This window comes from Megalopta genalis, chromosome 5 (genome assembly GCF_051020955.1).
Source record: "Megalopta genalis isolate 19385.01 chromosome 5, iyMegGena1_principal, whole genome shotgun sequence".
Lineage (NCBI taxonomy): Eukaryota > Metazoa > Arthropoda > Insecta > Hymenoptera > Halictidae > Megalopta > Megalopta genalis.
Window position 1 is genome coordinate 1,111,012 of NC_135017.1, and position 15,908 is coordinate 1,126,919.

The 15,908-nt window shown below is 47.4% G+C and overlaps 2 protein-coding genes across 2 annotated transcripts; both read right to left on the reverse strand.

Annotated features, from left to right (window-relative positions):
• Positions 1-3,949: 3,949 nt before the first annotated feature.
• Positions 3,950-5,917, reverse strand: LOC143259438 (uncharacterized). Its single transcript, XM_076521685.1, has one exon. It carries the CDS (start codon positions 5,915-5,917, stop codon positions 3,950-3,952), a length of 1,968 nt encoding a protein of 655 aa, XP_076377800.1.
• Positions 5,918-6,058: 141 nt separating this feature from the next.
• Positions 6,059-7,524, reverse strand: LOC143259439 (uncharacterized). The gene is made up of 3 exons (XM_076521686.1): positions 7,272-7,524; positions 6,839-7,228; positions 6,059-6,762 (listed from the first exon to the last, which is right to left on the reverse strand). Exons 1-3 carry the CDS (start codon positions 7,522-7,524, stop codon positions 6,059-6,061), a joined length of 1,347 nt encoding a protein of 448 aa, XP_076377801.1.
• Positions 7,525-15,908: the final 8,384 nt, after the last annotated feature.

Consider the following 15,908-nt stretch of genomic DNA (forward strand, 5'->3'; position numbering starts at 1 on the left):
AGGACTGCTCCGATACCATAGTTGGATGCATCGGCTGTCAAAGTGAACTGCTTCAAGAAATTCGGGTATCGTAATACCGGGCTCTTCGTGAGGTGTTGCTTTAGTGTGTCGAATGCGTGTTGGCATTCTTCTGTCCATTCCCACTGTTTGTCCTGCTTCGTCAGATCTGTGAGTGGTTTGGCTATTTTGGAGAAATCTTTAATAAACTTACGATAATATCCAGCTAAACCGAGGAAACCCTTTACTTCCTTTGGTGTACTGGGCTGTTTGTAGTTCCTGACAGCTTCTATCTTGACTTCATTCGGTTTGACACCATCTTTGGTTATGGTGTGACCGAGGTATTCCAATTCGGGTCGCAAGAGTTCGCATTTATCTGGCTGTAACTTTAAACCGGTGGCTCGCAAGCGCTCCAGTAGTATTACCAGATTTTCGTTGTGTTCTTGGATCGTAGATCCGTACACCACTATGTCGTCGAGATACACGAAGCACGTCTTGCCAATTAAACCTCGTAAGGCTTGGTCCATCATCCTCTGGAACGTGGCGGGCGCGTTCTTCAGTCCAAAGGGCATGCGGTTGTATTCGAAGTGCCCCTCGGGTGTTGAGAAAGCCGTGTATTTTTTGCTTTCTTCGTGCATTGGGATTTGATGAAATCCGGCGGATAAATCGAATGCACTAAAGAATTTCGCGTTTCCCAGATGATCAAGAATATCTTCGATGACGGGCAGCGGATAGGCGTCTTGTGCTGTTCGTTCGTTTAATCGACGGAAGTCTATGACGATTCTCCACTTTTGTTTTCCTGTTGCATCGATCTTCTTTGGTACGACCCAGAGCGGAGAGTTGTATGGCGACTCCGAATTCGCGATGATTCTTTTGTTCATCATTTCGCTCACCTGCTTCCTGATCTCGTGCTTGTGGGCTTCCGGTGGTCGGTAGCTCTTAATGTTGATCGGTCTCTTGTCCGTCAACTCTATACGGTGCTCCGTTAGTCTCGTCTATGGGAGTTCATCTCCAGGGAGGTGAAACACATCGGAATAGGAGGCCAATATCTTCCAGATGCTGTATCTTAGGTCGGCTTCTATGTGTTGTAACCGTGTATTGTCTCGTAGGAGCTTGACGCGTCCGGTTATGCTGGTGTCGTTATTCTTCTGGTGGTCTTCTTTTACGTCTATTTTCGTAACTCGAAACGTGTCGTCGGTGATCTCTCTTTCGGAGTCACTGGCGTTTGTCACGTATGTGGAGATTTGTCCGTTCTTTGCTTCATGAAGCGAGAGGTCTCCAGTAATTAAATTTTCGCATAGCACGATGCCGTTCTTGGTAGGCGTCGTAACGCAAACCTTAACGCTCGTGTGTGCCGGGATCTTGGCGTTCTCGGTGTGCAACTTCAGGGATTTATTGTCCAGCTGAAGGTTTTCCTTGGTTAGTTTCCAGTTGTACTGGTCGAGGAATGGTAGTCCGACTATCCCGTCTTCCACCAATGGGCATTCTTTAGTAATGACGTGAAATTTGGAGGTCTTACCAAATATGGTCAATTCCAATGCCTCCCTGCTGGTGTAGATGCTGTTACCCATTGTGAATTTCTTTACCTCGGCGTACCGATGATAAGCTTGGGCGGCGTTTTCTTTCATTAGGTTGATATCTGCGCCGGTGTCGACTAACATTCGTCGAGTTCGGCCGTTGACCGGATCGATTGACTCTTGGTTTTCGTTGACCGACTCTTCTTCGACTGTTTCTGTTTTGGTTGCTCGATTGCTCGGTGGCGGTCTTCCTTGGTCAGTTGGCCTCAGTATGTCCGTATCGTCTGCGATGTGTGCATTGCGTTGTTGCGGTTCGTTGACCTTGCGTTGACTCGGATGGTCGTGGTCGGACTGGTGGACGAGGTGTCGGTGGGCCCCTATTAGGTGTTGGTTGTTTAGTTGCAAGGTCTCGTTGTTGATTCTGCTTTCTCTCGCGGTTGCGGAGCTCGATTGTGAGCGCCTTTGTACGTGCCTCCTCGATATTACGCAGCATCGCGTCTTCCACGCGGTTGGCGAATTCTTCGCGCAATCCGTTGATGTAGGTTCGCACAGCAGCTTCTTCATCAATTTGCAACACAATCCTGCGTTTAGTGGGTAGTCTGTGCTCCGCTTCGATGGCATAGCGAAGTTCATTCCACTTTCCATTATAGCTCTGGGAGTATGAATTGACCGATTCTGCATCTCTTTGGCGGATTTGTCTGAGCCGTGTTTTACAGATTTCGGTTGAGGCGGCTCCTGTAATGGTGCGTCGCAACGCGGCATACAGGTCATCGCATGTTTCGATAGTTTCAAATCGAATGGCGTCCCAGGCGTTGTCTTTGATTTTCTCGGCCAAGATTAGGTCAAGCAGTATGCATGGTCGAGTTGCTCGTGAACGGGCTCTTCTTACCTGGCGGATAAAGTCCTCGACTCCCATATCACCAGTGCCTCTTATTTCTCCAATCGTTCGTATTGATTCGGATGGGCTCATCAACTCATTGTCTTGGTATGTTGACTCACCTGGTGGGGGTCGTTGAAGCGACGCGTTATCTATCCCTCTGTTACCTGCCTGTTCCTCGTCCGATGTGACGTCACTGGCTGGTTGCTGGTGTGTCGGGCGTGGCTGTTGGACAGGGCCTTCGTCCTCTGTTACCAACCCAAGGGTTCTTCTTCCCAGGTCGTCTATTTCTTCTTGGCGTTTGCGGTTCTCTTCTTTAGTGTAAATCGCGAGTTTCGTAATCATTTCGCGTATAGTTTTCATCTCACTCTGCAGGCTGGGAGTCTCAGTCTCTATTGGCGATGTGGCTCGTGACATTTTCGGTGGTGTAGTATAGAGCAGATGTACTCCGGTATTCGAATAGTAATCGGTTTCGGTATTCGAGCTCGTGGAAGATAGTATGGAACTCCGCGGTTCGCGATAGCGTTTAAATAATGAGTCCAAGGTTTTTACCTTGCTTTAGGTGATTCCTGATTCGGCAGGGGGTGTCCTGCTGCTGCGTAGTGGTCCTTTTGCCTGTTTTGTGTTTCGCTCTCCGGTTCTTCACACAAAGATCCGTGCCGTTGATCTCCGTAGATTGATTGTAGCAGACGGATCCTGGCAGGATCGCCAAATTGTTACGCAGGATTTGAATGACTTCGCTTTTTAAAAGGAGCTGGAAAGCTATGGCTTTTCAGCGTATGTTTATTTTACAACAGTTTTATAAAATTGATACATTCAGAGTGGGAACTTTTACACTGTGATCGATGTTCCGGACCGATTACTAGAATGTCACTGCTTGCTCGCATAATTAATGGCCTATTTATACTTGTGTCTTATCTCTTGTTGGGACTGAGAGTGGGGCGGGAAGGGTCAGCGTTACAATACCTGTGTCTTATCTCTTGTTGGGTCTGAGAGTGGGGCGGGAAGTGTCAGCGTTACAATACCTGTGTCTTATGTCTTGTTGGGACTGAGGGTGGGGCCGGAAGTGTCAGCGTTACACCCGCGACGGTTGGGACTAAACTTTCCCAAGACCCGTTAAATTCTCAAATTTATGACGGGGTTGTTTTCCGGGCCCTTCGGGTCTACGACGCGTCGCGGTCATTAAAAAGACGGAAGACACTGCACAGATATTCGGCAGATGGAAAAAAGGTTTCCGTCTCTTTATGATCCTCGCTTGTCCGCGCCATAAACCTTCGCGAAAGCGGTCTACGGGAGGTCCTACGGAACGGAACATGCTCCCCCCGTTGAGCGACCGAGTCGGTCAATACACAATCAGCGTACTTATTAGCTAAATAGATCGCGATGCACTGGGTTGCTTGCGGTATGTTTAAAAATGTCTCTAAACACTGTGCTCGATGGGCAGAGGTGCCAGTTGTCTCACGTTCCGCTTGTAGACTCCTTGGGAAGTCCGCACGGTCACGACCCTGGCGACGTCGTCCTTTCCTGGGTGAAGTTGTACCACACAGCCGAGATGCCACTACAGTGGTGGAAGATTATCCTCCTTCAGGACGACGATGGTGCCCTCGGTGATGTTGGGCGACCCCTTGGTCCACCTTTGGCGAACGTTGAGTTGGTTGATGTACTCCTTGTACCAGCGGGACCAAAAGTCTTGTTTGACCTTTTGGATATGTTGCCAATTGTACAGTCGGTTGCTGGGCGTTTTTCTGAAATCGATCTCAGGAAAACTCGTCAAGGAATCACCAATCAAGAAGTGGCCAGGAGTGAGTGCGATGGGATCGTTCGGGTCGGAAGATAGAGGAGTCAAGGGTCTGGAATTGAGGATGGCTTCGACCTCTATTACGAAGGTGTTGAACTGCTCAAATGAGAACAGTTCTTCTCCTACCACGCGCTTCACATGGTGTTTGAAGCATTTGACGGCGGCTTCCCTAAGGACGCCAAAATTCGGAGACAGCGTCGGTATGAAGTGCCACGAGATTTGCTTCTCCGTTAGGAAGTGGCGGATTTTGTTCTCCCCATTGTGCAAGATCTCGTGTATCTCGGACAACATGTTGTTCGCACCAACGAAATTGGTGCCGTTGTCCGAATAGATGTTTTTACAGATCCCCCTCCGCGAAATGAATCGTCGCAAAGCCCCGATGAATGCCTCGGTGGTCATGTCGCTTACGACTTCAAGGTGTATTGCCTTCGTTGAGAAACAAATGAAGACGGCAACGAACACCTTGAGTCGAGTGCGATTGCGATGTCGTCGCTCCTTTATATAAAAGGGACCACAAAAGTCCACGCCGCAATTGGAAAACGGGCGGTCCTCGGTCACTCGTGCGGCAGGTAGGTTTCCCATACCGCAGGCTGTAGCAGGTGGGTCCACACGGAAGCACTTGACGCACCGCCTCACGATCTTCCGCGTTGCGTTTCTGCCGTCGATGTGCCAATAGGCCTGCCGGACGGCGTACAGGGTAGTCGTAATCCCTGCGTGGTGGTTCTCAAGGTAGGCCTGGCGGATGATGAGCTCGGTCACATGATGACTCTTCGGTAAGAGGATCGGATGTCGCTGATTGTAAGACAGCTTGCTATTCTTGTGAAGCTCAGTGCCGGATCTCAATGAACGAAGATCCAATGAAAACGCTGTTGCCTGTGCCAGTTGTAGGATGCGGATGGTGGCCGATTGGATCTCTTCGATGGTGAGAGGTCCTCTGAATGCTCGTGGATTCTTGAACCGTAGGCAATACGCGATGACATGTTTTAACCTGGAAAGACAGGAGAATCGGTTCAAAATTTCCTCACTGTTTATGGTCGCGGTGAAACAAGTGAGTCGTTTTCTCTCCGGTACATCTTCCCGGATCTCGAATATTGTTTCAGGCCACGTTGATTTGCGTGTTGAAAGCCAGGTGGGTCCGTGGCGCCAGTGTTGGTTCTCGCTGAACTGCGCTGGTGCTTGTCCCCGGGATAGCAGATCCGCCGGGTTGTCGTGGGAACGTACGTGTCGCCACGCGTTTATGTCGGTTTTACCCTGAACATCCGCTACGCGATTCGCAACGAATGTTTTGAGACAGCTGGGTTCCTTGTGGAGCCAATTCAAAACTATGGTGGAATCGGTCCAGAAGGTGATGGCTGCGGGATCGGTGCCGAGTGCCCCTTGAACCGAGGTCATCAAAGTAGCCAGCAGAGAAGCCCCGTAAAGCTCCAGTCGTGCGAGCGGAACGGTCTTCAGTGGTGCCACTCGAGACTTTGCGCAGAGAAGATGTACCCGTATCCTGCCGCTGGTGCTGATGGATCGAACGTAGATACATGCTCTATACGCTCGCTCGCTGGCATCACAAAATCCGTGAAGCTCGATCTTGCGATGACCAGATTGGGTGACGTTTCTCCGGAATGACAGGTGGTTGAGGTGAACTAGATCCTCTGCGAAGGTTGACCATTCGGTGTGTATTCCAACTGGAAGGGATTCATCCCAATCGACCTTCAGTTGCCATAACTGCTGGATCATGAGCTTCGCGAGGATAGTAACCGGTCCGAGGAGTCCCAGTGGATCGAAGATCTTTGCTACAGATGACAGGATGGAACGTTTCGTTACCCGTGTGGTAACGTTGTGATTCACGGGGAATCTGATGGTGTCCCCTGTTGCATCCTATACGACACCGAGGGTCTTGACGGTGGTCGCGTCGCCGAAGACCTTGGGATGTACTTGTTGGGCTGAGAGGTCGGTCAAAAGCCTGGGTTCGTTTGACCTCCATTGACGTATGTTGAGTCCTCCCTTCGCCAACAAGTTAATGACCTGATTGCGTACGGTCTGAGCTTTCTCCAATGTATCGGCACCAGTCAGCAAATCGTCGACGTACAAGTCCCTCTTCAACGTTCTTGAAGCTGCTGGAAATTTGGACTCTTCGTCGTTCGCTAGCTGGTGTATGCACCGAATTGCTAGAAATGGAGCTGCGGATAGCCTGAACGTGACAGTATTCAGCTCATACGTGGTGATCTCGTGTTGTGCGTTTCTCCACAGGATCCGTTGGTACTTGCGATCCTCTGGCCGAACGAGGAACTGGCGATACATTTTCTCGATGTCGCCAGTCAGCTCATACACGTGCATGCGAAATCGCAGGAGTAGCAGCCACATGTTGCCCTGTATCGTGGGTCCTATCAGCAGCGCGTCGTTTTGTGATAGGCCGCTACTCAATTTGGAGGAGCCGTCGAACACAACACGGACCTTTGTGGTCGCGCTCGATGACTTTACGACCGCATGGTGCGGCAGGTAGAAACCCGGTGACTGGGGTTCATCGGTTCCTACCTGGGTCAAATGTCCGAACGCCAGGACATGCCGGTCGAATACTCCATCTTCAATGCAGGATCGGGCGAGAATTTCTCCTCTCCAACACCAAAAATCGATTTAGAGCGCGAGACCGTGATTCACCGAGCATTGATTCCCTTCCGTTGAAGGGCAGAGCTACGACGTACCGACCTGTTTCGTTTCGCTGAAGATGTTGAGTGAAATGGTCCTCGCATCGTTTCTCCTCGGACGAGAGGTGCCGTTCGGATGGTCCCTCTTCCAGTTCCCACAATCTTCTGAGGTCGAAACTCAACTTCGTCAGGAAGGTTTTCCGCGTCGTTTGGGGTTTCCTTGCCGGTGAGCTCCCCCCGATGATCCATCCCAGTTGGGTTTTCTGGAGGACGAGATCCGGGTTGCCACGTGCAGACAAGTTGATTTGCCCTATGCTGAGTGATGCGAGGGCAGGACCGCTTCCGATCAGCATGTCTACGGGCGCTGGACGGTAGAAGTGTGGATCAGCTAGTTGGATGTTGGCTGGGATGTTGAGTTGATCACGATCAATCGGCTCCTCCAGTACGAACCACGCAATGCGTGGGATTGTGAAAAACATCAAATCCCGCTTGTAGTTCGACAGACGGGATTTGATGGTGGTTTTCACAATCTTGCTTGTGACCGTTCTCGATGGTTGCCGCCGATTTCGTGACGGGAAGCTGGAGTTTCGCGACGAACTCCTCCGTGATGAAATTCGCATTAGCGCAGGTATCGACCAATGCTCGACATGGGATTGAGGGTTGATCGCGACCTGCGACCTCGACGATCGCCGTGGTCATCAACCCATTGGTCGGTCCCTCGGTGGCTCGAACGCGAATTCCTTCTTCGTTTTCGTCGTGGTCATTCGGGTCTGTCCGTGGATTTTGGCGGATCTTCGTGTAACTTGGTGTTGTGCCGTTTTCCGCATGTTCTGCAATTCCTGGCGTTGCAGTCCTTAGCACGGTGGTCGAAACGCAAACAATTCAAGTATAGGTTCAAACTGGTTGCCGTCTCGATCCGTTTCCTGACTGGCATCTCTAGGAACGTCTTGCATAGGAAGACGGAATGCTCTGCTATATTGCAGATTGCACAATTGTTGCCTTTGGCAGTTACGAAGGCTTGCCCGCTTGCTCTATTCGATGCTTGCGTGGGATGTTGTCTCCTCTCTTTCGTCCGGAAGGAACCCGGTTTCCGAACGCATCGTGCGGTCTCGGCTTGGACTTGTTGGACTGTGGGAGTCGAGGTTGAAGGCGTTTCGCAGTCCCTATACTGATGCGCGGCAAGATTCAAAAACTTGAAGATGTCCTCAATTTTGGGCATCTCCGTAGTCGTCAGGGTGCGTTCCCACGTCCTTCGTATGTCTTGCCCCATGCGCGATATGGCGATGCTTGCGAGTAAGTCGCTTGCAATTTGTTCCCACGTCTGACCGAGAGCTTGCAACGACCGTACATGTAGTTGCATGTAATTGGTCAGATCCCGTATAGATTCGGAAGTCTCGTTCGGCATGGTCGGTGTGTCGCGAAGAAGCGCAGCGTGACGAAGAATGAGGGCTCGCTTGTTTTCATATGTCTCGATCATATGATTCCAAGCGGGTTCATAATTGTCTTCACTGACGGTGAAGACCTCAATCGTCGTCGCCGCTCTGCCGGTGAGCGAGAGGCGCAAGTAGTTAAGCTTTTGGATGTTATTTAACCCAGCGTGCGTGTGGATCATCGTCGTGAATGTGTCCTTGAACGTGACCCATTTCTCCAGCCGGCCGTCGAATTTCGGAAGGTCGATCCGCGGTAGCTTCACGGATAATCCCATCGACAACGCGGGCGGTGTAGGTGAGTCTCGTGTTGCGGGATTAAATGACTGCGCGTGAGTCTGGTCGACTCGTTCCGACGTGGTGACTGCGATGGCGATGGCGTGATCATAGGCATCAGTCACCGTTGCTCGTTCTTCTTCGGCCGTGTCGAAGTCTTCTAGGAGACACAACTGATCCTGGATCTTGTTGAATTCTTCAAACTGTTGTCGAATGCGTTGTGTGCGTTCCCGGAGTTTGATACGCTCAATAACGGAGTCTGCGTATGACTCGACGTATTTAGTGAACAATGTCAATTGCGCCTTAAATGTTCGGCGCTTCGTTTTCAAGGAATGGACGTAGGTTTCACCCTTGTCCATTCCGCTCGAGAGTGCACTAGTCGATGCCATTGTAACGGGATCGGCTGCACTCTGGTTTTTCACACCCGAATTGTATTTCCGTAGATCGCGGATCCGGCTCGAGGGACCAAAATGTGTCGCGGATCCGGCTCGAAGGACCAAAAATGTGTGCGAAGCGAGTCGAGCTTTTTCGACCCGCGATTGCGTTCGCTCGTTAGCGAATTTATGCCGCGGATGAGGATTCTACGGAATGCCTCGTGAACTCGAGAGAGTGTCCGATTCGCTGACTGCCCGAATGCACGATCCCGTATCACCGACTGTACTGTACGTTAGAGCTAGAGCTCGAGCGAGAAAGAGAGCGCGTGTAAGTGTTTTTTGATTGTGACTTTTGACTGTCCGCGCCCCGACTCGTCGCGTTGTTTTATATTGATTACCCCCGCTTGAGATCCCTGAAGGAACCTCCACCTCCACGCCGGGATGCACTGATTGGTTTTTCTCGAATATTACGATTTTCCAATCAGTGTCCTCTAAGCGTTTTGTCACCACCCTCTCGTATCGTCCTACACGAGCCTTGTCTAGGAGAGGAGGGTGTCACGTAGTTGCGTGGTCGGGAGGTCCCCTGGGGCCGGAGATATCGTCCCCGCGACGGTTGGGACTAAACTTTCCCAAGACCCGTTAAATTCTCAAATTTATGACGGGGTTGTTTTCCGGGCCCTTCGGGTCTACGACGCGTCGCGGTCATTAAAAAGACGGAAGACACTGCACAGATGTTCGGCAGATGGAAAAAGGTTTCCGTCTCTTTATGATCCTCGCTTGTCCGCGCCATAAACCTTCGCGAAAGCGGTCTACGGGAGGTCCTACGGAACGGAACAGCTCGCATGGCGCGTATTCATAAACACTACGCAGTGTCTCAAACGAAACTTTTGAAATTCCGGCGCTTGTAACCGAAAGCCACTCGCGCGATTCCTTTTCCGATAAATTATTTTGTCAAAAATTTTTCCGCTTGCCGGACAAACGTAATTTTGGTTCTAATATTTCCCCTTAATTCGCTGCAACGCAATATTTAGGCCGCGGAGATAAGAGGGAACACCGGTAGAGAGAAAAGAAACAAGAGAAAAACATAGCGAAGAGTCACGAAATACAGTAATGTCTCTCTAATTGACTCTCAGGTTGTCCACAATCTGAGATTTGTCTGTGATTTAGGGATCTTATGGACTTAGCCCATCTTTCGAGACTCGTAAAGACAACTACATTACATACCGCGATCAGATATGCACGCTCAACTTAGACCGTGGACGAGAGGCGGATAGTCGCTGAGTGCGTTGAGGCCGACGCCAAGGATTCGATTGAGCGCTTAGATGGCTTCGCTTAAGCGATTGCGAAGGTGGTGTAATTCCTTCGGCAACTTGGTTGTAACAGTTGGCAAGGAGAAAAGTGCGTGAAAGTGCGTATTAATGAGCCAGTTGTTCGTATGAGTAATGAGCCAGTCGTGTATCGTGATTGGATGAGCTTCTACGTAATTTCAAAATTCGCGGCGGTAATAAGAAGCAGCATTATCGCGCATTATAACGCATGAGCGCTGAGTAAAGATGTTGCATCTTTCATACATTTGAAAGGATATGATTATTTGTTATCATGGACTCGAATTGGTCATGGAAGTTTTCTCATTGGTCGATGGCTCCGTCGAACGTAAGCATCGTATGTGTCCTTCTCCTTATCGTCTGCGATGTCATGGAGCGTTACGTCCAGAGATTGGCACTCGGTGAAGACTTACTTCGCCGTTTTAACGCGACACAGCGTTACCGCCGCGGTCATCTTTTCAATGCCCAATTTTTTATAGTTAGGTAGTGCGCGCTCGATAGACCATATGGAAAGACCCGTGGTTCCAAAGAGCGGACCCCATCGATATCTGCTGCTTGAAGCAGAAATACACGCTGTCATAATAAAGGAGGGTTGCGTCAGGGCCATGACGACGCCCCTGGAGTAATCGACAGGGTCAACCATGGACCTCCATCGATCCTGCACATAAACAGAGCTCAGGACAAGTTTTAATTGATGAATCTGTTGAAAAGATTCTGGGAACAAGAGAAGGAAGACCCCACTACTCACACAGAAAGAAGAAGAAGTGACAAACTTCTTTCGCAAAACTCATATCTGAAATCAAGCCAGACGGTACGTCGTGCAACTGCCTATCAAGTCGAGCGCAACCAGCCTCTATGCGCACTGTCCCTATGAATTCTCTGCTGGCCTTGGAATGTCGATTTGTACGAGAAAGTATGCAACACGACCTATATCCAAATTTTTTGCAAGAGTACGAGCAGTTGAACCACATGGAGGAAATTGCACCGGAAGAGATGTAGGAACAATGCAGGAACGTCATCCTATCTCCTTCATCATGGTGTATTTAAAGAGGAAAATAGAAACATCAAAATCAGACTGGTGTACTACTGTAATAGTACTACAGAGGTACTACTGGGTACTACAGAGTGGATCCAACCTATTACCGGAGCTGATAGAGATTTTGTGCCGATGGAGAATGTCCCGAGTCGTATTCTCCGCGGTTATAGAAAAGATGTACCGACAGATCGAGGTGCACTCGCCGCGGAAAGTATTGTTGATAGCTTTTCAAACGTAATAATTTTTTCAAAATTGGTCCAAATGACTTGAATTTCTTTTTAACATTGACTATACTACTTTCTTTTTATTTTGTTATTTTTTGGAATGACAAAAATTTTTTAAACTCATAGTTTTCAACTATTTTATCTGAGCCCGTAATAAAAATTTAGAAAATGTCTTTTGTAGATCCTCGACTTATATGCGTACTGAAAATTTCATCGAAATTGGTTGATCTAGAGTCGAGCTACAGGTATTGAAGGATTTAAGAAACTGCAGATTTTTGACAGTTATTGGTCGAAAGAGTCAAAAATCAGGACAAAACTGTGATTCTCGCGTTCTTTAATTGTTTACAACATATTTCATGGTCAATGTTTCTTTGAAATTTTCAGTACGCGTATACTTCACCAGGATCTACTAAACGCATTTTTTAAATTTTCATTATAAACTTAGATAAAAAAGTTAAAACACAAGAGTATTTTTATTGTCTTTTTTGTCATTCCAAGAAATAGCAAAATAAAAAAGGTAGTATAGTCATTGTCTAGGAAATTAGTCCCTCTGTCATCTAAAAAAAAATTTAAGTCATTTGGACCAATTTTAAAAAAGCTATTCCGTTTGAAAAGCTGTCTTTGGCGGAAGAATGTCAACGACCGAATCTGGATGTTTCGGCGTCGAACGGTAAGTCTTAACGTGCACCGTATTTGGCAATTCGAATGTTGCAACAGTTTGCGGAGAATAAAGGACAACATTTCCTCTTAGCAGCCAAAGCTTTGAGGAAGATCACATACATGGGCGATCTCCTAGTTGGATTTCACTAAATCTCGAACGCGAAGGAATTTAAAAGGCAACTTGTTAGACTCTGCAAGGCGGGAGGATTCCTACTATGGAATAGACTGCCTATGAAATTGAGCTTCTGCGAGACCATCCAGAGAAGCACGATATATACGAGTCGATACTCTCGTGGGAGTGCACCAGAAAATGCTGGGCCTACACTTGCTATTCCGAGACGATGCATTTCATTACCAGTACGAGCACATTAGCAGGTTACCTTGAGCCTGTGTTGGTTTACGCGACTGCCTGCCTGAGGAGCAACGATTCACTGGACGCTCGGGCGCATCATCGTTACACATTCCGTAGATGACGGACTGGTGCAAGTTGTGACAATTCGAGCAACAGCCACGGAATTGATGCGGCCCATCACCAAGCTGTGGCTGCTACCAAGCCTTTCTCGAACGACAACCAACAACCTCATAATTAAAGCTGCGGATCGCCGCACACTATGACGACCCACACATAGAAGAAAACCATATACGTATATTAGTTTGCAGAGGTTTACATCCACTAGACTGACGCTTTAATATCAAAGTGTGCAGTTCACAAGTGAAAAATTTATATTCCCAAAAGACTAAACTCGGGACATCGATTGTAGAAATATCCGTTTTGCAGTTATTATGCAATAATAACATATATTTGCAATATTCGGCCAGCGTAGTGTCAATCTCGCCACTAACAGTTTTTCGTAAATATCGAGAGATCTCAAGTTCGAATCGAAAATTCACAACCGAAGCAACCGAGTTAAGACATGTACAAAGGCAGTGGAGTGTATTTTCAGTTGATTACTTACTTAATTAAGACATACGGCTAGAGGATGTGAAACACGCCACAGTTCTCTTCCAACCAAAAAGATGCACCACAGACGAGCTTGTTGGTGACTATAGTTAGCTACAGTCGCTAATACAGATCGACAAGTTACTTATGTATTAATAGATTTATTCTTCCATTCAAAATATTTCGGAATATGCTTTAATAAAAGCAATTTGTGGTTAACAAAAGGTTCATTACCGAATGAAAACACTGTTCATTGTTCATGAAAACACAAAATTTATTTATCAGGATCTCAAGCAACAGGGGGCGCTTCTTCCGGCAGCGGCGCGACAGTTACAGCAGCTATGCTCGTCGAATATTGCGAATATCTCAAGTATAATAAAAAAAATGGTCATTTCTATAACCGAAGCGACTCAGCTTAGACTTTTCGGAATCGAAGTATCCAACTCTCGAACTGCTCACTTGAATATTGGCACGTCCATCTTAGTTGATATGAACAATTCTCACGCGCTAGCTGAAGTTCAAGAATTATGCGTACAAGGAACCGACACCGTTCGTTATCTACGCAGACTTGAAATGCCAGATATCAGCATCACCATGCCTTCAGCGTAGGCTATTACTTCTATTGTCGATACGACAGTTCGTTGAGCGAGTATCGGGCTTATCGTGATGAGAAAGGTTGTATCGCATGGTTTTCATCGGAGTTGCACGAGTTGAGCTGTAAATTGCAGCCGGTGTTTGATCGAACGGTTCCAATGGCTCCGTTGACCGCCGCGCAAATCTCAACTTTTCGTACCGCCACGTATTGTCACGTGTGCGAACAACCACTCGGTAATGACGACGTGCGAGTGCGTGATCATTGTCATTTCACAGGTGCGTATCGGGGTTCGACGCACAGCCGTTGCAATCTGAGCTATCAATCCTCGTACGTGATACCGGTGGTTTTTCACAATTTGTCCGGCTACGAAAGAGAAGTACATTTCTTTCACGAAACACACTAAGAGGAATAACGATGTGACCAAATCGTGGAAGAAGTGCATAAAGTTTCGGTTCATCGATTCGTTCAAGTTCTTGAATTCGAGTCTGGACAAGTGTCGTCGTACTTGGACAAGAGCGACTTGCGTATCGTGAGAAGCCAATTCAATCGTCTTTCGAACGATGATTTTCATCTTCTAACAAGGAAAGGCGTTTTCCCATACGATTATATATCGACCTATGACAAATTAAGCAACACTTGTTTACCACCGCGCGAAGCATTTTATAATCAGTTATGCGACTGCGAGATATCCGACGTCGACTATTGTCACGCGAACGAAGTTCGGTCACGTTTCGGTATACAAACGTTAGGACAGTACAGCGACTTGTACTTGAAATTGGATGTGTTGTTGTTGGCCGACGTGTTTGAAAATTTTCGCGAAAAGTCGCTCGAGAATTATAAACTCGATCCAGCGCACTATTATACGTTGCCCGGTTTTGCGTGGGACGCGATGCTAAAATTGACGAAGATCGAGTTGGAATTGTTCACCGACATTGACATGCTTTGTTCGTGGAGCGGGGAATACGAGATGGGTTGAGTCAATGTTCGCATCGTTACGCGCGCGCGAATAACAAGTATATGTCGACGTACGATTCGACCGAACCGTCCAGCTATCTGACGTATTTCGATGTTAATAATTTGTATGGCTGGGCCATGTCGCAGCCTTTGCCGTACAGGGGTTTCCAATGGGTTGATGATACGAGTAATTTTAACATCGATTCCGTGCCGATCGACAGTCTCGTCGGGTACATTTTAGAGGTCGACTTAGAGTATCCTCAGGAAATTCATGATGCTCATGCGGATCTTCCATTTTGCCCGATTCATGAGGTTAGGGCGTTGCAAAAGAAACTGTTGACAACGCTTAGCGATAAGAATCGTTACGTTCTCCATTATCGATACCTCCAGCAATGTTTGAGGTATAATTTAAAATTAAAGAAAATTCATCGGATACTGAAGGTTGAACAATCATGTTGGTTACTCCGTTACATAGATTTAAATACGAGGTTGCGCGCCAACGCAAACAATGACTTCTCGAAGAATCTGTTCAAACTGATGAACAATGCAGTGGAGAACGTTCGAAATCATGTGAACGTAAAGTTGCTCTCGCGATGGAGCGGTAAATATGGTGCTGAGCGTTTAACAGCTCGACCAAATTTCCATAGCTGTACCGTATTCTCCGAGGATTTTGTCGCAGTTCAAATGAACCAGCTTTCTATTAAATTTTATAAACCTATTTACATAGGCATGTCAGTGTTGGACATATCAAAATTACATTTGTATGATTTTCATTATGGCTACATGTTTCCAAATTTTCAAGAAAGATGCAGGATTTTGTACATGGACACGGACAGTTTAATTTATCAGATTATTTGCGACGACGCGTACGAGATGATAAAACGTGACATTCGCCGATACGATACTTCCAATTATGACAGAAATAACGCGTATGGTGTTCCGATCGCGAAGAATAAAGTATTAGGATTAATGAAAGATGAGAATGGAGGCAAAATTATGACGGAATTTGTAGTCCTTCGTGCAAAAATGTATGCGATTCGGGCACAGGACAAAGACGATGTAAAAAAGATTAAAGGAATTAAGACTAACGTGACGATTAAAAATATAACTTTCGACGACTATTTAGCATGCCTTCACGATCATCTAGAAAAATCAGTTTGCGTTAAATTGATAATGTCTATACAACATCAAGTGTATTCAGTATCGCAGAGTAAATTAGCATTGAGTCCATACGATGATAAGCGATACATTTTAAACAATTCGATCGAAACC

What these genes read in the sequence shown, in the direction of transcription:
- LOC143259438 (XM_076521685.1), bottom strand. Translation starts at nt 5,917, where the DNA reads ATGATCCAGCAGTTATGGCAACTGAAGGTCGATTGGGATGAATCCCTT.
- LOC143259439 (XM_076521686.1), bottom strand. Translation starts at nt 7,524, where the DNA reads ATGACCACGGCGATCGTCGAGGTCGCAGGTCGCGATCAACCCTCAATC. An exon ending in TCCCACGCATTGCGTGGTTC is followed by an intron (nt 7,229 to 7,271) that starts GTACTGGAGGAG and finishes TCAACATCCCAG; the next exon opens with CCAACATCCAACTAGCTGAT. An exon ending in CGGAAGGGAATCAATGCTCG is followed by an intron (nt 6,763 to 6,838) that starts GTGAATCACGGT and finishes CCTGCATTGAAG; the next exon opens with ATGGAGTATTCGACCGGCAT.